The sequence below is a fragment of the Loxodonta africana genome, chromosome 4 (genome assembly GCF_030014295.1).
Source record: "Loxodonta africana isolate mLoxAfr1 chromosome 4, mLoxAfr1.hap2, whole genome shotgun sequence".
Classification (NCBI taxonomy): Eukaryota; Metazoa; Chordata; class Mammalia; order Proboscidea; family Elephantidae; genus Loxodonta; species Loxodonta africana.
Window position 1 is genome coordinate 87,891,875 of NC_087345.1, and position 24,382 is coordinate 87,916,256.

Sequence of the window (24,382 nt, forward strand, 5' to 3'; positions counted from 1 at the left end):
TAAAGAATGGGAGAAAGTCCTATCTGCTGCAGCCGAATGGTCCCATTCCGGTAATAGGACGGCGGGAGCATTTGGAAGGACGCGTTTCTAAAGAGAGCGCATCCCCGCTCGCAATTACGTTCCCTCATAAAACCGTTTTTTTACCTCCTTTTCTTTCCAAACGAGAAAAGAGGGGCGGTGAGCAGGAGGGGCGGGGGAGCGGGTGCTTCAAGAGGGGGCGGCTGGGGCTGGCTTGGCCTGGCCCCCCTGATGCCCGCATCTGGAGCGATGCCGGGCACCAGACGCACCCCGCCTTCTGACGCGCCGAGCTTGGGGCCACGGGCACTGCTAAGCAGGGGCAGGGATGAATGGGACAGTCGGTGTGAGAAAAAAGCGGCGAGGCCCATTGGAGCCACTTAATGCAGGGTTCACTCCTCTAGGCTACTAGAGCAGAGATTTTTATTAACAGCAATCATAATTCCACATTTAAAAAATGAAACAACCCTCAGCGGGCCCCCGGAGTCTGGAGGCGACGCCCGTGGAAAGGCCTGGGACCAGAGCAAAATGCTCTCTATTCGGGCCTCTCCGGCGGATAGCTGGTGTCTCCCACAGCAAGCGGGTGTCTCCCATAGCAAGCGGTGGGGCGGGGGGTGGGGGGTTACCTGACTGGTGACGCGCTCGCAACAGGGACCCCAGGTTCGGAAAGATTGCCCGGGAGCTCCTGCTCAAAGCTGTCCCTGGCTGCCCGCAGACTGTGCTTCCAATCCGCAGCCTCCCGGGGATGGCAGGAGTCCCCCTATCAACGGCGCCTGACCCAATCGTGCTCAGGACCACTTATGCGTGGGAGCCTGCAACCGGTCCCGGGTGAAATTACACAAAACAAGAGTCCGTCTGGGCCTTGGTCTGGGAAAATCACCGACCAGGGGAGAGAAAAAGGGAAAGAAAAAAATCTGGCCTCAAAAATATTTCAGTCTTTGGGAGTCTGGTTTTTAAGACCAGAAGATCGCCTACGCTCTTCTTACCCTTGGCTGAGTCACACGACTTGTATCTCTGGAATTTGGGATTATTTGACCAGAATCTTACTGGCATAAACAGAGTTCTCTGTCTGGGACTCTCCAGAGAGAAGTGAGAGACCTCTTTGCCCCTGGGTTCCTGAGCCTTCAACCATTTATTTTGGGGAATGAGGAGTCGAATGGAGACTCCCCCTACTCTGCTGTGGTTGGGGGATTGTCCACTCAGCAGGCCCATCCCCCCCCCCAGGCCAATGGCCAGAACTATGGGGGCAGGGCAGGCTACTCAATTGCCAAGGCAAAGCCAGGAGCAGGCTTAAAACAGCAGGAATAGGGGCCGCAGTGGACATTCTGGCTAGGTGACAGTGATGGCTCCATGCCAGTCAAGTTTCAGGATGTGAACCCAGGCTAGCTAGTTCACCAACTCATTCACTTTCCCATTCTCTCTTCTCCCCCAGTCATAAGGTCTCCTCATTCCCACCCTTAGGATCTCCCACCCCACCTTTAGGCATCTTCCTGCCAAACCCTCCAGTTGGGGCAGCTGCCTCAAGCCTCACACTTCCCCCCACACTGCTCACTGTTCTAGTGCTAGGTGCTGCGTGCCAAGAGGCTGACCATGGGGGCCTTGGAGATCATAAAGGCCTCACCCTCAGCCCCTGGAAGAAAAAGGCCTAGCTTTTGGGAGGGCATGGGGCAGATTCTTTGTCTGGGCCCAGCCCAAGGTTGAGGAGGAGGGGAGTAAATGTGTGTCTTCTCATTGGGGTCCTGCCATTGGGAAACCCAGTTTGTTTGGAGCTGAGGTTCCCCCAAGAATATATTGAAATACCCCTCCTCTCCCCAGCACTGGAGGAAATCTCCTTTTCCTCCTCTTCCTCCCCCTCCCCCTCCTTTTCACCTGCCCTCCCAGTCCAACCTGCCATCCCAACCCTCAAGCCCCTCTCCATGTGAGTTCCCCCCACCTCAATGTCAGACCAGTGGAGGGGGCCTTTTCCAGATTGGAAAAGGGGGATACAGAGCAAGGGCAAGGGGTAGAGACAGGTGGGTGATGGAGAGAAGGCAAGTCATTTCAGCTTCAAATATTTTTTCTCACTCTCTTTTTTTTTTTTTATTATGACTCACATATACAATACAAAGTACTTGGACCAGGAACAGAGCTGTTGGGACACAAAATCTACATTCATAGCTGGACATAGAGACAAATGACCAAAAATTATTATTATAGATATATTTTTAACGTTTTTTTTTCTTTCGAGCACATTGCATAAACAGAGAATTCAAGACAGAGTTAACTATACATTCAGTGCAATTTAGTTCTACTCTACTGGGGTTAGAAGCACAATAAAATCGCACAGGATCGGCGGGCTAGGCAGTCTCAGTTGTTGGGTTTTTCTTAGCGAAATAAGCAGCAACAAACGACAACAAAACTGCATTACGAATACTTTCAAAGCAGGATTTTTTCTATAGGTACTGATAAAATACGTTGCAGGTTTCTTTCTTTTTTTTTAATTTTTATTTTTTCTCTTTTTTTTTTTCCTCCTGTATCAGGATTTTTTTTCTCTCTCATTTTTTTTTCTTTTCAAGATTATTGCAGGTTCCCTTTAGGTAGTACGTTAAAGATTTATTATCAGTATTATTATTACCATTACTATTTTCATGATTATGGCGATTTCTGAGCACTAGCACTAATGCAGCTCAGAGGAAGCCGGGCCCAACAGAACAGAAATCAGACAGCGAAAAAGAGGAAGGCTTGGGCCCCAGTGACCAAGGGATGGCTAGGTAGATTTTGATAGGCGACTGCAGGCGGGCTCTTATCTACCCCCTTAGAAAGGGGGAAGGGGAGACCCACATCTTCAGGTTTCCACCAGGTTCCTAGAAAAAGCCAAAGAGGTCATTCTAAGTGGGGAGCCCCGTGGAGGTGGGTGTATTTCTTGCTATCATTTAATTTCTCTGTAATATTTCCTTTCTTCTTTCTTTTTCTTTCCTTTTCAAAAAAGTAAATTTAATAAGCTAGTCCTAGCATGGATACTCGGGCTCAGCATAGATACAAAGCCACGAGTGCTCTTCCGCATTTTGAGGGGGTTCCCCTCTAAAACAAATACCAGAGAAAGAGGGAGGTGGGAGTGTGGCAAGAAGGGGATGAGAGAGGGGGAGAGAAGGCCAGATCTCAGACCTTAAAATCCAGAAAGGACGAGCAAGGGTGGGGGTAGGGGCAAGTGTGTGTTGGGGGCAAGGACTGAGACAGAGTCCAAACTTTTCCTTTTTGCTGTGTCTCCGTCTCCCCCCTCCAGCCCCCAGACAAATAAAGAGCAGGGGGAAGTCCAAAGGTGATAAAACCAGAGCTGCAAGTATCTGACAGGTAGTTAGAGTTGTGAGTGTCATTCTATTCTCTATAAAAGCAAATGACAGTCGTAAACTTCTCAATTTATCTGCTACCATAAAACCAAACTTCAAGGGAGTTGCTAAAAGGGGGGGGGAATCTCTCTTTTTTTGCTTAGTCCTTGTTTTCTTCCTTTTCCTCCTCTTCTTTCTCCTCTTCCTCATTCCCTTCTTCCTCTGCTTTCTCCTCATCTCGGGCTCCGGGAAGTTTATCCTTGTTGTTCTCCTTTTTCCACTTCATCCTTCGATTCTGAAACCAGATCTTCACTTGTCTCTCAGTCAGTCCCAGGGCGTGAGAGACCTCAATCCGGCGCTTCCGTGTCAAATAAGGATTAAAGAGAAACTCCTTTTCTAGTTCCAAGGTCTGATACCGGCTGTAAGTTTGCCGTCCGCTGCGCCGCCCGGGAGCTGGACAGAACAGAACCCCAGTCTGGTTACATTTGGGTGGCGGGCTTGGTTCTCCCCTACCACACTTCTTCCTCTAAAGTTCTCCCTCTGAGCCCCCCAGTTTCCCTCCCTTCTGTGGAAAAGACAAGGGCCAAAAGCAGGCAAGGGCAGGAAAGTTTGGGGGACGGTTTTGGTTTGACTTCACCTGGGGAGGTGCAATGAGGGTGGAGGCAGAGGCTGGGGTCTGTCTGGAAACTGGGGGGCTAGCAGAGACCAGAGGAAACCAAAGAATCCTCCAGGCCTGCAGTCCCAGGAAACTGGCCCTTGCAGCTTTGTTTACAAGTGCAGGGTGGCATTTGGAGAGAAGGGCTGGGAACAGAGTCTGCTTCCAAAAGAAAGAAAAAAAGGCTGAGGCTGACGATAAAGAAGAGGGGGCACTGCTGACTGCCCCCTTCTCACCTCTCTCTGCCTAATGCTTTTCCAATAAGAAAAATAATTGATCTCCTGGAATGTATCACTGCTCGCCTGATTGCTAACTGGAGACCAGCAAATAAATCACGGGCCATCCCTGCTGGAACTTGTCACTTTCTCGTTTCCCTTTTACTTCAAAATTGGGCCATGAAGGGCTGCCCTTGGAAGGGCTCATGACCTGAGCCCCCTTTGAGGGTCTCAGGGAGACCCTACAACCCCTTGATTGGAGGAAGCCTTGCCAGGGTCCTCTGAACCTCAGAGCCCTCTAATCTGTATGGCCTCTCTCCTTCCAAGCACTCTCTTTTCTTCCTCTCCTGTTCCATGTCTTTTCTCCAGCTGGGGGAAGTAGAGCAAAGTCGGGGTAGTGGCCCTCAGGCTAGTCTCTGAGAGGGGGCAGTGGGTACCCCAGAGAGCTAGAGAGGCTGTCCTTGGGGTCTTGTCACTCTCTAACTCAGCTAGGGGAGGGAAACAGGGGTCTCTCTTCACCCCAAGACAGCCTGGCCACTGCCCTGGACTCAGGCTCTCTGCCTTGTGGGGAACTGATTTTCTCCGAAGGTTGATAACCTCAGGGTACTGGGGCCCCTTGCCAGCCACCTCCCGACTTTGACTTTAGAGATGGGGAAAGGGAGAGAGAGAGAGAGAGAGATGGAGAAAACGGTTTTTAACCCTTTGCCCCCAGACACCACCTTTTCCCTACCTTCACCCCAGTCCCCCAAATGTCCCAGGAGCCCGGCACTCCATCCCCAACCTGCAGAAACCCACCGAGGCACGGGAGTGGGGGGAGGCGGGAGAGACCCCAAAGCCAGGAGGGAAACCGAAGGCAGACAAAAAGGAGTGGAGGGAGGGGGGGAAGATCCCGGAGCGCGGGAGACCAAGGGGGAAAGAGAAAAGGCTTCTCACCGTGGGGTCTCATCCATGGAAACATGAGGCTGGGAGACGAGTTTTGATTTAAGTGGCCTTGTCCTTCGCTACTGTTAGTGTTGGCGGAGGATTTACAGTCGGGATATTGCACCACGCTCGCCTCTTGCTGAGCCCCATAAAGGGACTGTCTGGGGAGCGCCTCGTAGCCATAGAATTTGGAGGCGTCTCCGTGGCAGCTCAGCGAGCACGGGTTCTGCTGGTAGCCCGAGTTGGAGATGCCCGAGGTGCCGTGGTGGAAGAAGTCTTGGACGTGGTGCGAGGCGTGCTGGAAGCCGGGCGCCGAGCCGCCGGGCCCGTACACCAGCGCATGGCTCCTGCCCACGCTCTGAGGGAACCGGCAGTCGTAATAGGCCGGTTCCAGGGACTCGCCGCCTTTGTATTTGGAGAACAGGGGGTTGACGAAGTAGGAGCTCATGCTGGGCACATGAAAACCCGCGGCCCCCTCCCCTCTGGCTCACGGCTCCCCCGCCCGGTACCCCGAAACTCCCCTCCCCCCGGGACCGAACCCCAGGCCGGCTGGCTCCCCTGGACTGGGCTGGGCTGGTGGGCTGGGGCTGGGCGGGTGGCGGGCGCCTCGGTGCTGAGCTCGGTGGGCTCGGCCCGGCTCCCGGGGCTGGGGCGCGGGCGGCGGCGGCGGGCGGCGAGCGGGCGGCGGCGGCGGCGGCGGCGGCGGCGGCGGCGGCTCTCTTCACTGTCGGTAGGTAGAGCTCGCGCTCTCTCACTTAGCTCTTTCCTTTAACAGCCCAGGCGAATTCCTCAGACTCCCGGCGGTGGCGGCGCTTACACGCGATTCGCGTTCATCAATCCACGACATGAAGACAGGCGAGAGAGAGAGAGAGAGAGAGAGAGAGGGAGAGGGGAGAGAGAGAGAGAGATGACGGGGGGTTGAGGGGTTCGGGGCTGAGGGGGACCGGGAGGGAGGAGGGGGCAGAGATGGGGGTGGTGTGTGTGGAGGGGTGGCGAGCCAGCCCTAGCTAATGGCTGGGGCGGCTTTTCCAAGGTGCGCATTCACATTTGAAGGATCTTCCCCGCACCCCCCTTCTCTTTTCCTTCCTCTCTGGAAGAGAGAGAGAGAGAGGTACCTGAGCCAGCAGGTCAACTCAGGTTACCTCAACAGGTATAAGGCTCCTGAGGGGGCTGGATGCCAGCAAGTGAGAGCAAGTCCTCTAACCCAAAAGATGGACTCCCAAGGGGGTCCTTAAGTCAGAGGACTTTGGGGAGGAACAAACACACCATTTCCTCCACATACTTCAGGCATCAAACTCTTCACATCCCCTGTCCCTTCTCAGGCATGGGAAGCTGCCACATCTTTCCTCTCTTGCCTGTCTGATATGGGTAGAGAAAAAGCCCAGAGGGTGGGGAGCTGTCTATATCCCCAGTCAGGGCTGCACTGCTACTTCAGATGCTAGCGCCTGCCTAGGGCAGGAGGCTCAGCAGATAGTCACAAGCTTGGCAGGGGGCTCTCACAGCAAAGTTGCTTGTGGGCTCTAGAAAGGAGGGGAGCAGCATGTGGGTCCCTGGGCTTCTGGCTGAGCTGGTTCAGGGTGTGTCTTCCTTGTATTTGGGCTGAAGGGGAGTGGAACAGACCTCTTACTTGTCCCCACATACCCTCATCCCATAGGAAATGCCAGCTTGGCCTGGAGGGGCTCCCTGGCCTCCTTGCACCCGCTCTTCCCCAGGCAGACTGCCCAGGCCAAGATGTGGATGAGAACTACCAACAGACACTCTTTAAATATTTACCCACATTCTCTCTGGGGAATTGCCCCCAGCCCCAGGACTGGACAAATTCAAGTTAATGCTAGTGGATGAAAGAACCTTAGTCCATCAGCATCCTTCCTGGGCCATATGTATGTACAGTTATGTGGGCTGAACATAAGCAGAGAGAAAAAAGGAGACAGCAAGAGAGCCATGTATGTGTGTGCTGTATGCATACGAATGAACAAGAAGAATAAGAATGACTTTTCCGGTCCTCCCCCTCCTCAGTGTGCTAGGTGGTTACACACACTGCAGCACGGGTACACTCCAGATACACACGCACTGTATGTGCTACCTTCTCACCCCAAGACTCTTCAAATGCACGCTCACAGTAAGCCAGCATGCATCCTGGAAGCACCCGCTACCTCACGGACACTGTACACACATACGTGCACACACAGGCTGCATTCACACACAGGTACATAATGCCCAACAGAACAGAGTCATTTTTAGGTCTTTGCACCACGAAGAAATTTGCTAATTGTTCTCCTTTCCACATCCTGGGGTTTCAAGGTTGGATGTGGAAGGAGGTGGTTAGAAAACCAGCTCTGGAGGTGGGGGAATGTGTGGCAGTGCAGAGTGGGATGGTGTAGAAAGAGTGAGGCCCCTAGAGTCACCCTATTATCTAAATTCCTGGAGAAACAGCTCCTCTCAGCCAAATTCCCGAAGGAGATGCCCTAGTACCCCAGCAAGAGACCCTTCCAGTATCCCTTGCATTTAGGGGAAATCAGCCCCATGGAGTTAGGGACTGTCCAAACTCTGTGATACCCAGAACCCCAGCCCTAGAGCCCAACGAGGGGAGGGTCAGAGAAGGGTTATGCCAAGGCTCATGCCTTCCCAGGATTCAGGACAGCGGGAGGGGCGCACAACAGGGGATCTTGTCTACTGCAAGAGCACACTCCTGCCTTGGTTCCAGGCCTATCTACATGTGCGCCGCGGAACAGGGTGGACTCTGGGCTCCCAGCATCTGGCCCACCGGGGGACTGTCATAAATACTTTCCCTTCCCCGCCTGGAAAGAGGAGACCCAGCGGACCGGATCCGCTCCCAGCTTGCACCTTATCTTTTAGAGGATGGGGGGAATAGCTCAACATTTTACGGTCCAGCGAAAACCCTGCCACAGAGCTACTCTTCCGGGCCTTTGTGTCTTGGAATGCAACTGTCCCGAGTATGCCGCCACCACTACTCGCCCAGAGAGACCACCAGTCCCTCAACCCGTGGCTGGACTTGGTTTTCCCTCTTAGGGGTGGGGTGCCACGTCTTCTCCTTCTCTCACTTGAATTTTAATTTTTTTTCCTTTTAGACTTATCTGATTTATTTCGCTCCCCCCAGCCTGGAAGTAAAGGAACCACAAGCAGCCATCCCCGCCGGGGCCAACTCTGCCCCTCGTCCCGAGGCACGCACTGCCCTCCTAGGTACCACGGATTTATGTTCGTTTGTCCGGGTCATTCTGCCTTTTTGTGTTAATTACGCGCTGGCTGCTTCGCGTTTATCTCCTCCGCAAAGCGATTATTTTCGAAGCCCGTCCTCCTGCCTCTCCAGAGCCCTCTGCCAGAGCGAGCGAAGGCCCATCTCCTGCCCCCACTCTCGATTTATTTACACCTCGCAGGTGAGAGGATTGATTTGCTCAGAGTCAGTGGGGCCGGGCCGGGCCGGGGCGCTGATCCTTCTGCCATCTCTCCGGGCCGGGCCTCAAACGTCAGTGCTGCCGGGCGGGCCGGGGACACCGGCGCCTCTAACATTGAGCAACAGCGCCACCTCGCGTCTACTTGCTCCAATGCAACCCGTCTTCAAAAAAGCCAACAGAGCAGGTCTGAGGCTTGGCCCAAAGGTGGGAAGTGGGAGGAAGAAGCCTCCAAATGGGTGCGGAGAGAGGGATTCCCCGGAAGGAGGTTCCCCGAGACCTCTGTTCTTTTGTTTTCTAAGTTTTCCAAATAAGCCTTGTCAAAGGTTCCACTCTGCTTTCTTTTTGTTACCCTTCCTTGCCGCGTTAAGACACTGCGCAAAGGACCTACCCGCGATCTGCCCCCCCGCCCCCATTCCGGTGCATTTCTGACTTCGTACACCTCCGCGCAAACAAATGCACTCTCCGGAGCGTCCACGACCTCAGGCCCACGGCACGCGCTCTAAGCTCCTCGCTCCTCTTACCCTGACGCTGGCCCCGCATCGCCTATTCCGCCGCCGCCTGCCGGACTTTGGGGTGGGACTCTGACTTCTACCGGCTGTTTCCTCCCTGGTTTGTAGCCCATCCCTCTCTCGCGCGCGCTCTCCCACCTCTCCCTCCCAGCCAGAGAGGTCCTGTTCTCCGTGGGCCATAGACAAAACATTCCTATAATCCGATTTCAAAGGAAAGAGTGTCCACCTTATTTAAACCATAAAACAATTAAGCCCAGACGTCTAGCCAGCTCCGCGCTGCTGTTTTGTTCGGCCCCATTCAGAATCTAGCGCAGGGAGACAAACAGCACCATAAAAATGGCATTTCGGAGCTGCGGAAATGTACCTATCCGCTGCCTTCCCAAGTGGAACAATCTTTAGGGTTTTGTGATTCTGACAAAGGAGCAGAGGAGAGGTGGGAGGGGAAGATGAGGGGAGGAGGGTGTTTGCTAGCCCCTCTCGTTCCCAGCTTTCATTTCTTTCCCCATATGTGTATTGTTGTGGTGGTAGTGATGGTATTTTAATTCATAAATGATAATGAATAAAAATTGAATCCAATCGCGACCTGCAGGCTGAAGGCTGAGTTGGGATTGAATAGTGGGCTGGGCGGGCTGTTCTGGGATCCATACTCTGGCCAGGGCCCTCCGAGCCCTGCGTCCCTCCTTCCTGCCGGTAGAAAGGCCAGCTCCGGCGGGCTGGAGGAAGCAGGCCGCGCTGAAGGACAGAGGCGACAGGGCCTGGAGCAGGGCCGGGTGGAAGCCTGGAAACAAGGCCGAGCTCTGGCGGGAGAGAAGCCCCGGGTCCCGCTGACCCGGACGCAGGGAGTAGTTTGCCTTGGCCTCCGCCGGGTGCAGAACTGAGGCCAGGGTCCCAGAACAGGAAAATGGCCAAGAGGAAGAGTGAGGACACAGAAAAGACAGAAGGCTACAGGCAACACACTTCTCAAAAGGTCCAAGAAAACAATCGCTTCTGCAGTTGGGGAAGAGGACGACTAAGCCGGGAAGGCCAGGGAGTGCCTCTCATCTGCGAAGTACGTTCTTTGCGACGTCTGATTGCCCCCTCAAAATATTACCAAAACAATATTTTTGCCCATTCTCACCTTCCTCCAGCCCCAGAATTGGACCGTTTAATGGAAGGAGGAGTTAGGAGGTTCAAAGGACAGGGAAGGGCCTGGTCCCCACAAGTGCCTCACCCATCCTGTAAACTGATTCTGTGGGGGAAGCTGCAAATGAACTGGGGCCCCCCAATTATTTTCTTTTACGGTGGTATTCCCCAAGTATTCAGAGCGACACCCTGCACCCTTGCCAGAATGGGCAGCCTGAGATATTAAAGGGCTATATTTCAAGCAGTTTGAGTTTAATAGTTTCCAGATTGGGGGATTTCCGAGAAAGGGGGCGCCGGCCTAGGCATACCCTGCAGTTTATGTCTGCTTCTTATTAGCAGATGAAAACTGCCGGCTCTGGGGAAGGTGCTCTGGGGTGCAGTGCAGCCGATCATCCCCACCGGACAGTTACACACATCTCCCCACACCCTCACGCCTGGGGTCCCGCAGCCACCAGGGAGCACCTCAACCCTGGTTAATCCCTGACCATGCTTCCTTGGGTCCTGGCTGTACCATTCCCCTAGAAATGCTGCAGTTGGCTCAGCAAGACCCTGGTCACCCCCAGACCAACATTCAACATAATACCAAAGGAGAGAGATTGAGAGAAAAAGAAGTAGGACATGCAGAGAGCGGAGCCGAGAATGCACTGAGAAGTAGAAACTGAATCTAATTCTCATTGTATTGACTTTGCCATCTTTCTCCATTACTTCCTTCCTTGCTTGCCTTCCTTCTGTCTATCTCGAGAGTGGCCTCTCTTTCTCACTGCATTTTCCTTTCTTTTTCTCTCACAGCAGTCCCCCAGCTCCTGTCCTGCTCCCTGTGGCCTGCCAGGCCTTTCTCCTCACCGCACCCCCACCCCAGCCTTCTTTCCTAGCCATCCTTCAATGCAGCCAGGCAAGAATCCAGCCTGGGCCCTCACCCAGCACCCAACTTTCATCTTCACCTATCTCTTCCCTCCGATCTCGTGTACTCATAAATTATTACAATTAATTACACTCAGGGAAAACCATTCTTGCCATGCCCCCCCCCCCCCCTTGGCTCCATCTAGCCACCAGGAAGCTCGCAGGCAGCCAGCCAGCCGGGGCAGGCACAAGCTGGGCCCGGGCCTCCACAGACTCCACCCCACCCCGCCAAGTCCCCTGCCCTGCTTGGAGAGAAGCGTCAGGCACTTGCCCTTCCGAGGTAGAAGGAGCCCCTTCTCTGGCTCCAGCCGCCCCCAGAGGATCTCAGCACTTGCTTCCTCCACAACAGCAGCCTGGAAGCCACAGGGAGGAGAAATAACGAGAACTGGATGCAGTTGGGTTTCTGGGTTTTTAAGTGACTTCGATATATTAACACAGAGCTGTTATACCACAACAAACAGAAGCACGTTACAGAACCGATGCTGGGGACCGACGTTGAGGATGAGAGCAAACACTGCTATGTACATGCTCGAGGCACTGGCCTGCGCCGCCTGACCCGGCCCGCGGCGGGCGCGGTCCCCTGCCCTCGCCCCTTAGCTCCTGGGCTGGCAACCATTGTTGTGTATGTGTGTGTCTTTTTTTTTTTTTTGTACAAAGTCTGCACACAGAGCGCCCCAGGCCTGGAGAAGGATGACCCGGACCAAATACGATACAGGAAAGAAAAAAAAAAAAAAAAAGAAATATAGCGATTCAAGTACTGGCTTCTCTGAAAAAAGGAGAAAAAAAAAACACATTTGTGTGTGTCATTTATTTCAGTTGCGCTGGGGGAAGAGAATGTGGTTTCTCTCCCTGCCTCCTCCTCGCTGGGTAGAACTAACTCTAAAACACCAATTTCTCAATACTGAACCCTCCCAAATCGCAAGAGTTTTCCTTTTTTTTTTTTTTTAAGCTGATTAGCTTTTCTCTATCTTGCTCTTTCCTTTTCTTTTTCGTGCTCTCTCCCGCTTGGGTTGGGGTATTTTTTGGGGGGTTTTGTTTTTCCCTTGGCTGTGCCGAGGCAGCAGGCCCGGGCAGGGTTTAGGATTGCTCCTTGTCGGTTTTCTCCTTATTCATCTTTTTCATCTTCATCCTCCGGTTCTGAAACCAGATTTTGACCTGCCGCTCGGTGAGGTTGAGAACCCGGGCCACCTCGTACCGACGGTCCCTGGTTAAATACATATTGAAGAGAAACTCTTTCTCCAGTTCCAGCGTCTGGTACTTGGTGTAGGGGCAGCGCTTCTTCCTCGTGGAGCGGGCGTGGATCCAGTTGGCCACGGGGTTGCCTGGAGGGCCAAACACAGGCAGGGGTCAGTGGAGCCCCCTTGCAGCCCAGGATCCCTGTCACCCTTCCCCCAGGCTTAGCCAGGCTCCCCAAACCCAATAATTGAACCTGAATTTGGACACGTTTTGGTTTAGGAATTTTCTCCCTTCCTCCTTTTGCGTTCTGCCCCCTCCCTATCTCCCCCCCCTTTTCAGTTTCCAGCACCTAAAACTGTAGGAAATCTGAAGCTATCAAAGCCCCTACGATCTGGTCCTCAGCTTCAAGAGTAGTAATTCGAGAATATCCTCATAAAAAGTCCAAATTCCCAACCGTTTCATAGGCCCATAAACGCTTCTCTCTCTTGTTTTTTATTTTTATAGCGAGGTCTCTCTCCTCCCCACCTCCCTCCTCCTCTGCCCCCTCCCATCTTCCCAGCCCACGACCAAGTCCTGAAATTTCAGCAGTTCTGTTTCCTGACCCTGAGAGTCCCCAAGCCCATCGCCACCCTCTGCAGTGCTTGTTTCTGCTCAGAGCTCTACCCTGCTGAGGCGAATTCTCAGGGTGACGCTGGGACAAGCAAAGCCTTGCTCCCCTCCCCAGAGAGCTGCTGGCTTTGGGGACAAGCTCCCCTATATCTTAGCTTCCCTGCGTGGCTTCCAGTGTCCCTCTTCTATCAGCCCCAGGACAGGCTCCTCAGGAGCCAAGCCTCCAATTTCAGGTTTATGGGAGTAGCTGAGGGCAGGGAGGGAAGCCTTCAGAGGGATATAATTAGGCCCTGGCCCCTTATGGGGCTGGAGGGAAGATTTCCTGCAGCCTCCTCCTGGGACACCCCCAGACACTTCCTCACACCCAGGGGGCTGCATCCCTCCCCTGTTCTTTCCCCTTCTTTCCGCTGTTCTAGCCCTGCAGCTCCCACATGCCCTCCACCTCCCCCAGCCCTTCTTTTGCAATATTCAGAAGGCCCCTGTCTCCCTGACTGGAGTATGTGTGTGTGTGTGTGTGTGTGTGTGTGTGTGTGTGTGCGCGCAGAATTCTCTAATCTGGGGAGGTGCCTCCCTGCTCCTCATCCCTAACCCCTATTCTCAACCATCCCTTCTGCAGATCGTCAGAAGAGGTTCTCAAGTTTAAGGAGACTCGGGATCCCACTGCTCTCCCCCAACTCTGGAAGTCCTCATCTCTTCAAGTTCCCAGACTGCAAAATCCCCCAGACCCCTCACCCCAGTGCTCCTGGGGCAGGAAAAGTCCATGGACCTCCTGTTTTATGAGTCTCTAGTGGGGTGGTGAGGACCCCCACGCTGGCTGGGAGGTTGGAGTGATTTTTCTCCCTAGGGTATATCCTCTCTGTCCCCAGTGTCCTCTCCACCTCTCCCCCCGTCCCATCTCAAACTATAAAATGAACCTCGCCTCTGCCCTACTCCCTGGCCCTGTCTGCATTTCTTCGAAAGTGGTCACTGAGCCAAAAAGCTTGGGGTAGGGGTTGGGGGGCAGAGGTCTCTCATCAAAGTCAGTTCCTGGGAAAGGAGCCCCCCTCGGCCCTCTCCCAACCTGGCTCCCTGGGCCCCCTTCTCAGACCTTCCTGTCCCTGAAAGCTCCTCAAGGTAATTCTCTTTTATTGAGTCCTCTCGTCCCCTCGCCCTCGCCCCTCTCCCGCTCTCCCTGAGCGGCTCCGAGGGGCTGTAATCCAGCTCCCCCCGCCCGTCCTCCCCTCCCCTCCCGCGCCGGTTGTAAAGGAAAATTGCTCCCAACTTACTGGGGTCCAGGTCGGCCTTCTCCTCTTTGTGCTTGCTGCCGGCGAGGGCGTCCGCCTCGGGCGAGGGCAGTGTCTGCGGGGCGCGGTCGCGCAGCTCCCCGGGCGAGCCGTACATGTAGTCCGGGTAGCTGCGGCCATCGCCCGGGCCGCAGTCGGCGCGGCGTCCGGGGTAGGCGTCGGGCTTGAGGGCGTAGTGACGGCCCCCGGCCGGGAAGCTGGGGAAGGAGACGGCGCCGGACAGCGGCTCGAGCCAAGTCCGCATGTAGCGCGTGTCGGCGCCGAGGTGGGGCTGGGGGCCGTACGGGTGGTATACCACGGACGACTGCGAGGGCACGGGCGCCCACGACGTGCTGAACACTGCCGGCTTGGGCGCGAAGCTACAGGACGGAAAATCGCTACAGTCCGGCACCAAACCGCTGGGTCTGGCGGCAGCGGGGTGAGCCCCCGTGGCCGGAAACCTGGACGCTAGGAGGTCTTCATTGTCGTGAGAGATGAGCGAGTCCACGTAATAGTTACTGATGGGCCCCGTCGCCGACATCGTAACAGGGTTTTACATACATAAGATTATTGTATGAACTGTATATGTACTTTTTATCTGCTCACAGAACAATCAAGGCAGGTAATTATTTTTCCAGCCTTTTCCCCGCAGCTCATTGGCTCCCCGGCCCCCACGTGATCGTATTTACCCAAAAATACGGCGCGGATCAATGCGCAGGGGCTTTTTTTTTCCTTGCTTTTTTTTTTTTTCCTTCTCCCACCCCCTTCTCTCTGCTGATCCCCGCGACCTGCGTTTTCCTGGGGTCCGGAACTCTGGGCCCAAGGCGCCGGCCACCCCCTCGGGAAGGCTCCTATAGCATCAGAAAACCCCTTGCCCATGCCCACCCACAAGTAGATGGCCTCCCCGCCCCCCCATGAGGATTTTCTAATGGGGTGAAAATGCCAGTCCCCGAAGCCACGGTCCCCGGACCCCCAGGGCCGAGCAGACGCGGGAGCCCCACAGGGGCGGGGAGGCCGGCCGAGGTAGGTGGAGGAACTATTTCTTGACGTAATCTGTCTCTGTCGGGCCCGACGCTCCCGCAGTCTCTGCGCGAGCCCAGATCAGCGATTGTCAATTCCTAACGTGGCTTTTTTAAATGCGTTTTTAAATAGTGTGTATGTATGTATTTCTTCCAGGAGCAGCAGCAGCGAGGGAGGGAGGGAGTGTGGGAGGGGACTGGGGAAGCTGGGGTGGAGGGAGGGAAGGAGAGAAAGGGGAGAGTCCTTCTGCCACTGGCCAACTCAGCCCCCCAAATCTGGGGTAGGGGAAGCTTGGGGAAAGTGGTCCGCGGTAGGAGGGGTGGGGGTTTGGGACCCCAAACACCTTTATCATCAGCCTCAGAAGTCCTCTCTTCGCCTTGGCACAGATATGCAAGAACCTTTATTTTAAATTTATTGTCTAATCTTTCTTTGCCAGCTTGAAGAAGTAGAGGAGAGACTTACACAACTTAAGTGGGGCATCGCCATCCAGTCTTCCTGCTTACCCTCTTTTGCCCCCAACTCCATCGCTGAGACACCCTCCCCTCCCCAAAAAAGAAGTCAGCTCCCAGGCTCTGTCTGCAGAGAGCCAGGGTGAGCGCGGGGAAGGCGAAAGGGAGACCTCGGTCGTGGGCAAGTAGCTTGTTTTTACGTCCTTCAATAAAAATTTTATGAGGATCATTTGATTGTTCATAAATGTGTCTTTCATTAAATAAAATTGTAGGCTGTTTTTGGAACGGAGAAAAAGGCAATGGAAGGCTGGTAGAAAGCAATTTCTTTGGGGTCGGATGCAGGAATTCCGGAGGGGGCAGTATGATTAAAAGGGGAAGAGCAAGCAACTTGAAGTCCTACCCCCAGTAAGTTGGTTGCTACCCTCCTCCTTGAATTGGGGTTCATTGCCTAGCCTCCTGCTTTTCATCAGGTTGTCCAGGGATGGCTGAGGAAAAGGAGGCTTTAGACATGCAGGAAACTCTCAGTGTGGAGCAGGAGAGGGGGCAGGGAGGTTGGCTGGAGGAGAGGGACAGGTGAGATGGAGAATTGATCCCCAGAGACACAGTGCACCCTAGGCAGAGCAGAGCAAGTTTGAAGGAGGGGTGCAATTTCAGGGTCAGAGGGGAGGAGACCCAGTCTGTGCTCAGGGAAATGGGCTGGAGCTGAGGCAGAGACACAGGCTCTGAGGCGGCAGGGAAGGAGGAGGCTTCCCAGACCCCAGGCGCCTGCCCTTCTTTTCCTCTCTTGTCCCCAGGAGGGGACCAAACACCAGGGGTGGGGGCGGGGGCTGGTAGTCTCCTGCTTCTCTGTCGACCTGTGTCTCCTGGGGTAGAGATAGGTGTCCCAGAGTACCTGTGTGTGTTGGGGGGGGATTTTGGGGGGTTGGTAGAGCTGTAGCCTGCAGCATCAACCCCAGCCCACCAGGCCCCCACCCCACTCCCTGCTCCTCCCCCTCTCGGTTCTTTCCTTTTCGGTCTATCCGGGCTGGGATTTCCAGGCATGGGGAGGATGAGGGAAGCGCCTGGCTGGGGAGAGGCAACCTGGGGCCTCAGCCTGGTAGTCCTCAGCTTGACTGTCTCCACCCCCTGGCACCAGGCTTGACAGGACTAGGAAATCCAAATTGCAGCAAGATACAGAGTATCTCTTTGGCCTTGATGGGGTAGGGTTAGCTGTCAATCAAAAAATAACCCTCACTAGTTCAAGGAAAAGACTGGAGGTTCCTGTCCCCCTGCCGAGGCTTTCTCCAAATCTCCAGGACCCACAGCACCTCCCCCAGCCCTCGGCAGCTGGGGACTCTGCCCGGCTCTTGGGCGGCTGCTGGAAGCAATGAGCAGGGACATTTAGTCTTTGGCGGGGCCCGGGGCCAGACTGCGACCAAGAGGACGTCAGGGGACAGAGGCTGGGAAAGACTGAGCCGGAGACAGACCAACTGAAACGCGGCGCCAGGCCCGCAGAGAGGAAGGGAGGAAGGAAACAAGGAAACGGAGGGGTTAGGAAAGAAAGAGAGACAGACGAATTAAGGGAAAGAAGAAAGGCAAGAGAAAAGAGCGAGCGGGGAAGGGAAGGCATGCAGAGAGAGAGGCTGGGGAAAGGCGGCGTTAGCAGGCAAGAGGCAGGCAGGACCGGGCAGGGCGCGAGCTGGCGGAGCAGCCATGGCATTGTGCAGTCCGCTTGCCGGGCCTTTGCCGCCGGACCGGCTCCGGGCGCGGCGGCCACTTCTGTCCGGACACAAAGGAGGAAGAGGCCTCCTCTCCTGCCCCTCCCGACGACCTGCTTGGGTGGGCACACTAGGCCTCCGGGATATAGAACCCCATTTCTGGGCAGGCAGTCGCTTAGGCGGCTGGGGGCTGAGCCGCATTCTAGTCAAGGAGCTGAAGAAGGTTTCACGTTCCGCTCCTCTTTAGCGTCTTCTCCAGGAGGCAGGGCCCCTCTGCCCCGAGCCTCAGCTTTCCTGGGGGGAAGACGCCCCTAGTCACCCTCTTCTATGGGGTTCGGCTATTTGGAGAAGCCCCTCAAATAGACATAGTCTTCCTAAACAGACTCCCTTTTCTCTCCTACCCCCTTTGGCCACCGCCTTCTTTTCAACTCTTAAGCTGCCTGCACACCCTGCCTGCCCACCCGGTGGAAGCGGCAGCAGTGAGGCAGCCTGATCCCCGGCCTGCGCTCCCTGCTGCCTTCAAATCCTCCGTGAAACCGAGGGGAGATTGTCGCCTTCCTTTCAGAGCCTGAACTCGGACCCTCCCCACTCAGGCGCAGGCACAGCTGTGGATCAGGAAGCAGGCCTCGCCCACACCCTCCTCCTGCCAATGCCCCATTCCGCCTATGCCTTGTCAAGAGAGGCAGCCTTGGGGAGGGGGGTGGAAGAGCCTGGGAGTCCCCTGCCCACCAGGCCTGAAGCTTCCACAATTGCATGTAGGTTGTAGTTCCCATTCTCCTCATTTGGAGGTGGGGGTGGCAGGTCAGAGATCTTAAACAGGCCCCCACGGTCCCCCCAAATCCAGGCTTGTGGGTGTGTAGGCACAAAGGATGTGGGGGGCACCCGGAAAGAGGGGCTCATCTTCCTGGATTCAGTTACTCCCTCTAAATTTCCTGCCAGATTCCACAGCTCCCTCTTACCGCCACTACTCTCTTCAATTTCCTCAGCACCGCTGAGGCAAACCCAGAGGGACTGGAGGCCGCTGGGAGTCCCTGTTGGGGAGGGGGAAAACCCCAGCTTTAGCTTGGAGCTCTGCATTCACTCTGGTTTTAAGAGCTCCCTTCCCACCCCAAAAGATGTCTCACTGGGCACAAGAGAGTCCCCTAAGGGGGTGGGGCATCCTTACTCCATCACCTCAAGCCAGAGCCAGCATCGCGGGAAGGACAGACAGACAGTAAGACAGGCTAGAGTCGTTCCTCCTCCTGCCCCTCGCCTCCCTTTTAGTGATTTAAATTCCCTCCGGTTCAATCCGCACTGTCAAGTTCGGATTAAATTTAAAACAGGCTTTTCCCGGGGCCCCCAGCGGGCCATCCCCAGCCGCCGCAGGCAGGGAGCCCTCTCTCCAGCTCGTCAGCACCCGCCCTGTGCGGAGGAGGCCGTGCTCCGTTTGCTTTCATTTTCCTTCTCCCCCTGAAATGGGCTCATTTCACCTCCTCTCCGCTGCCCTCTTCCCCTCCCCGCCCCCTCCCCGGTTCCCCTCTACTTTCCCCCCTTCTCTCTCCTGATCCCTCTTTGTTGGGAAAAAACACACCCACACACAACTCCTCCTAGCTCAGGCCTGCGCTGGAAGAAGAAACTGAGTTCTCCTGGCCTGCCGCGAGGAGACCCGCGTCCTGCCCCACCCCAGGTGGGTATCTGGGATCCCTTCACACCAGGAGTTAGGCTCTCGAGCCCAGCAGGAGTGAAACCCTCAGGGACTGTGAACGTGGCCCTCTCAACGCCACGGCCTGCAGGGCTTGCCTTCCCGCCCGCCGGCGCCCCCGCCCTGCTGCCCCGCAGCAAAAGGGGCTATTTCCGGCTCCCCCAACTGGTTCTAGTTTCCCAGCGCAGGGAGTGACTGGAGGGCGAGTAGCCCCAGGGCTAAGGGTGCTCTCTGCTCAGTGCCTCCATGGCCCTGAGCGGTTGTTACCTGATCTTTTGTGTAACGTGCGTGTCGCAAGGAAATTTGCAGTGACTTTGGAGCCTAGACAGAGAAAGCGGAGGTGGCGAAAGGAGAGACAATACTAGGCCGAAGTACAATCAAGGAGCCAGATTCGCTAGTCTCTCACCCGCCTGCCTGCCTGACCGGGAGCTGTCTGGACTCAAACCTCAGGGCGACCCGAGAATCGGGAGCCAGAAGCACTGCCCGTGGCGGAGGGGGCCAGAGGACCCCGCACCCAGAAAGCGGGAGGAAAGCTCCCTTCCACCTTAGGGGCTCAGCAACCGCACCGCTGAGTTGCAGAGAATCCAATGAATGAAAGTACACATTCCGACGAATTTTCTCAATTTTTTTCAGCGTTTTGAATGAGAGCCCAGGGTTTGGGATCTCTCAGACAGACAGACAGGCAGACTGACAGGCAAACCGCATCTACCGAGACAGACGGACTCACAACATGAGTGTGAGCCTAAAATCAAATACAGGTTCAACATTCCCCGAGGCCCGTCGGCCAGGCCCGGAGGGAGCCGATCTCCCTACCTTCAGTCCCTCCAGGGCCTCTGACTGAGACCCGGAAGACTCGGTTCCTCTGGCTTGGTCCAATCCTGCCTCGGGAAGCGCCTTCGTTACCTGCTTCTTGGCTCCCCACGGCCACAGATGCTGGGCTGCCGCCTCCCGCCGGGGGAGGGAAGCCTCGGCCACCGCAGCCACCGCCGCCCGCCCTCCTTCCCTCCCTCCCTCTTTCTCGCCCTCCCTCCCTCTCTCCCTCCCTCGCGCGCCGCCGCTCTCAGGGCCCTCCCGCGGGCAACCTGCTCTGGACCAAATCCAGGTATCTCCGAAAGAGAGAAAAAAGAAAGGACCTCTTACGTGGAAAAGAAAAAAAGAAAGATCCTTGGCTGCATTTATTTTTCACGCTGTGACCATTGATCGATCTCAATTCCAACGTCCTGGCCACCGTCTCCAGAAGCAGAGGTGTGCGGGGCCTGCAGCCTCGCCCACGCTGACCGGCCGGCCCGGCGCACTGAGTGCTCCACACTCTTGGCCGCCGCCCCCCGGCAGCCAAAACACCAAACAAACCTCAAGGTCCTTCCAACAGACTCAACATCCGGTTGCCCGCCTTGCCGCGGGCCTCCGCCCGAGAGCCCTCTCCGCTCCGTCTGCGGCCAAAGTCCACATCCAATCCACCTTGTCCGTGCTCTCGCGCCCTGCCGGGATGCCCCTCCTAGCCAAGCCGCCCGCCGGGCCACACTCGGGCTGCTGCCCTGCCCGGACTTCAAACCTCCTCCCCTGCACAGGACACACACAAAGCCCCGTGCCCTGGCGTTCCCACCCGCAGCTCCCGGTCCCAGGCAGCCGCCGCCCTTCACCTGTTCTCAAGAAGGGCTGTGTCTCCGAACCGAAGCAAGGCCATGGGCCGGAGCAGAGGATGCTGGGGAGCTGAGGTCCCAGGGAAGCCACAGCGGATCGGCCTGGGCAGAGCAGGAGTTCCCGCAGCCAGAGAGATATCTCAGAGAACAAGATTCTCCTTGGCGAGCTCTTGCCTTTTTCTACTTCTCCCGCAAGTCTGAAACACTCACACGCCGAGAGTTCAGCTCTATAAATCCTGCTCCTCTTTCCCATATCATAATTAAAAAAAACCAGTAGGGGAGGTTTTAACTTTTATTGCGATTTCTGGAGTTGGGCTGCGGAGCATATATTAAGTTTACGCTTATGCGCTCTCGGCGGGGAGGGTCCTTTAAGAAATAAAATCCATCTTAATATCCTCAGACGAGAGAGATAATTTTTTCTCTCCTCTTCACGCTGTTCCTTCGGAAGACTCCCTTGCAGCGAAGCGAATAAATAATCACCATTGCCTTAGCCATGATCCACAGCCCCAAGGCCCAGGAGTGAACTCTGGCCATCCCACTGGCCCTCACCTTGGCCCTATGAGACCTTGCCCTATTCCCTGGAATTTGGGGAGGGGGACACCCCAGCCTCAGACTCTGCTGCCTCCCCCCTCTCCATAGCCCACTGGCTCTAAAGTGGAAATGGGGGCAGAGGGACCCAAAACTCAGAAGTCGTTCATTGGCAAATTTCGGCCCATCGGGGACACTGTTTCAAGCCAGGCACTCCTGAGCGCTCCGCCCCTGCCTGGGACTCCCTTCACCCCAGCTGGCTCCGAACCTGGGCAGTCTGAAGATACAGAGGCTGCTAGGGGCTCCCCTGATTTGGGAGCTCCCTTGCCTGCCTCAAACCAGCTGGCCTGCCTCTCTGGAAGCCTCCCTGTTTTCCCAGAAGCCATGGAAAGGGAAGCAGAGATTTTTTTCCCCCCCAGAAGGGGTTGGGGGACAGAGAGAAAGACAACTGACAAATTCAACTGGGGAGAAAAAAGGTTTGATTCCTATTTTTCTCCTCCTACTTCCTTAGGGTGGAAAGAGGTCCCTTTGTATGAGACAGAGAAATAAGTAGTATGTGTGTAAACACATACACCGGGTTTGAGAGAGCCTGGAGGAGACAGAGATATAAAAACAGAGACCTATACTAGTACAAGGTCACATCTATCTCCCAGCAGAGCACTGCAAGAATATAGAACTCACTGTATATATTTTGATACTGGGACATGATTTTGTTGCCCTGTTTGAAAGTTTATACTGTTTTAATAATCATAATTCCAAAATAAGAGAACTAAGAACCTTTCCTCCATCTTTTGGCTTTCTCTTTCCCAGTCTCTCTCAGAACAGGGGTGTATCTCCCCATTCTCTCTGACTCCCCCACTTTTTTTTTGGCAGGCAGAGAAACCTCTTTTGAGGGCCTCCCCCCTAGTAACCAGGGCCAGAACTGAGAAACCAGAGATGAAAAGGAGGGGAGGAAGCTTTGCAAAGTTTTCACATTGGTCAGATCACCCCCACCCCATTATCCTCCCCTCCTCCCCCTGGCATCAACCAATCTTTCCAACAACTTGGTAATGGTGGGCGCCAGCCGCCTCCATTCACCCAGACATTCCCACACAGAGCAAAGGCAGGCAGCCGCCTGGTAGTCATAGACCCACAGACACACAGACCAAGGCCTACGGGGCCACAACCAGCTAGACAGAGACCAGAGCCAGGTTCTTGCCCTGATGTTTCCCAGTAGGGTATGTCTGTTTGGCGGGGGCGGGGGGGGGTCTACTTGGACTTGATGGCTTTCCTCTAACCTCCCAACATCCTGAAGATACCCTTTCCCCTGGAGACAGAATTATAGAAGGGGAATGGAAGGTGGCTGTGTGCACTCAGAGCTCCCCAACTCTTGAGACTTCAGGCACCCCGCTTTTTGAAGGGGAAGCTCCAGTCCCAGCTGACTGGAGACAGATTCTTTCTTGGAGATGGCAGATGAGAAAAACTAACCCCTCCAGAGACTCCCTTTTCTTTCTGTGCCCCTCTCTCTCCTGATGATCCCACCCCACCCTGCTGCTCAACTGAGCTGGTCCGTCAGGCCATCTCTAACTCAAACTCCTGAATTTCCTAGGAATTGGTTGCACCTTCTTTGTCTCCATCAGCTGGGCCCAGGAGACAATAGCTGCAAGGAAAAACTCTCCCTCAGTCACAGGGGTTGGGACAGGCTGAGGAGGGAACAGTGTAAAGCCGGTTCCTCAGACTTGTCCCAAAGCTCCACTCATAGCTGGCCTTCCTTAGTGTACACCCGCTTTGTCCTATGTGGGAGGGGGCTGTGGGGCAGCCCCGCTGGAGAGAAAGGGAGCAGGTCTGGTGGATTGGGGCCCTCGACGAAAACCGACTGATGTAACTCAGGCAGTTTCTTGTTGCCGAGTTCAAAACTCAATCCCAACAACATGAAACTACCTAAGCCACAGATCAGCTGAGCAAGCAGGGCGGGAGACTCGGCTTTGCATCTATCCGGAGAAGGGAAGGGGGTTGGGGAAGGAAGAAATTCAGCCCCGTCCCCCTTTCCGCCCCCACAACCTCCCTAAGGACTAAAGAGTAGACTCTGGGTGGCTAGGTGGGTAGGGGGGTCTGACTGCCTCATCAGGTTCTGTTCTAAGAAAATTGCTCAGGGACAATCTGGTGAAATGGGACTGCTAGCCAACAAATCCCCATCCCGTTCCTAGAACCACAGTGGAGATAGTCCCCTGCCTCTGGCCCTGGCCCTGGGAGAAGCTGGACCTTCCTTCCACCCTCTAGCTGGGTGTTGTTCATCTGTTTCTCCTTCCAGGCTCCCTCTCCCAGCTCCTTGCCTCCCCCAGCTCAGCGCCTGCTTCTGGCATCTACGTGTGGCTGAACGGAGGCGCCTGTGCTCCAGAGCCACTTCCAATCAGGCCACTTGCCTGGCAAAGCCCTGTAGCCAAGGAGCGTGGGGATGGGAAGTCTACACAAGGCTCACACCCAAATCAGCAAAAAGCAGGAAAACCTAAGCTTCAAACCCCAAAGCTCTCACAGGAACCCGTACCCCTTTTCCCCCAGCAGACAACCAGACAGAGCAACACCTAGACCCCTGTGTCGACCTCAAGGCGACCCTAAGTGCCTGAGAGGAGAAAGAAGCCAAAAATCACCAATTCACCCCTTTACCGTCGGCAAACCCTACTGCAACGGGCCGGGGCTGGGAGGAGAGGGAGCTCGCTGCCACTGCCCTCTGTCTCCTGTGGCCGCCAGGTGAGCCTGGGCTTTCAGCAAGCCCAGTGCCTCAGAAACACCTTCCTCTCTGCTCTGCCCCCTGTGCGCTGGGCACCTGGGGATGCCGCCAGTCCCTACTCTGCCGCCAAGAGAAGAAAAAGAAACCGCTTCTCTTACCTTGTCGCTGCCTCCGCCTCCTGCCTCTGCTGGCGCTTCTGCTGCTGCTGTCGAGGAGGGGGGCTGAGCTCCTTGTCCCCCTCCGGCGGTTAAGTTTATTCCTCTCCTTGGATGGGTGGGGGGTTCTTGGGGTCCCCCCCAAGCAGCAGTGGGGTACGCCTAGCCCAGCACCCTGGGCAATCAGATCCGTCTGCTCCTCAAGATTGCAGTTTGCTCTCTGCCTCTTTCCCTCCTCCAGTCACCTTTAAATGCATCTTTTACTGCAGCACCACATTATATTTGCAGATCATAAAATCCACCTCTCGCGCGCACCAAGACCGTCCTGACATTACTGTTTTATGACCTTGACTTATTGTGGTCACCTGGATAATATTTAAATCAACGTTATGGTCTCTCACTT

General features: G+C 55.3%; 2 protein-coding genes across 2 annotated transcripts; both read right to left on the minus strand.

Moving 5' to 3' along the window:
* Window positions 1–365: 365 nt before the first annotated feature.
* On the minus strand, window positions 366–5,559 carry HOXC8 (homeobox C8). Its single transcript, XM_003405062.3, has 2 exons — window positions 5,124–5,559; window positions 366–3,773 (listed from the first exon to the last, which is right to left on the minus strand). The coding sequence occupies exons 1-2, from the start codon at window positions 5,557–5,559 to the stop codon at window positions 3,481–3,483; spliced, it is 729 nt and encodes a 242-aa protein (XP_003405110.1). The 3' UTR covers window positions 366–3,480.
* A 6,257-nt stretch (window positions 5,560–11,816) lies between these two features.
* HOXC9 (homeobox C9) lies at window positions 11,817–14,763 on the minus strand. Its single transcript, XM_003405061.4, has 2 exons — window positions 14,106–14,763; window positions 11,817–12,377 (listed from the first exon to the last, which is right to left on the minus strand). Exons 1-2 carry the CDS (start codon window positions 14,641–14,643, stop codon window positions 12,133–12,135), a joined length of 783 nt encoding a protein of 260 aa, XP_003405109.1. The 5' UTR covers window positions 14,644–14,763; the 3' UTR covers window positions 11,817–12,132.
* Window positions 14,764–24,382: the final 9,619 nt, after the last annotated feature.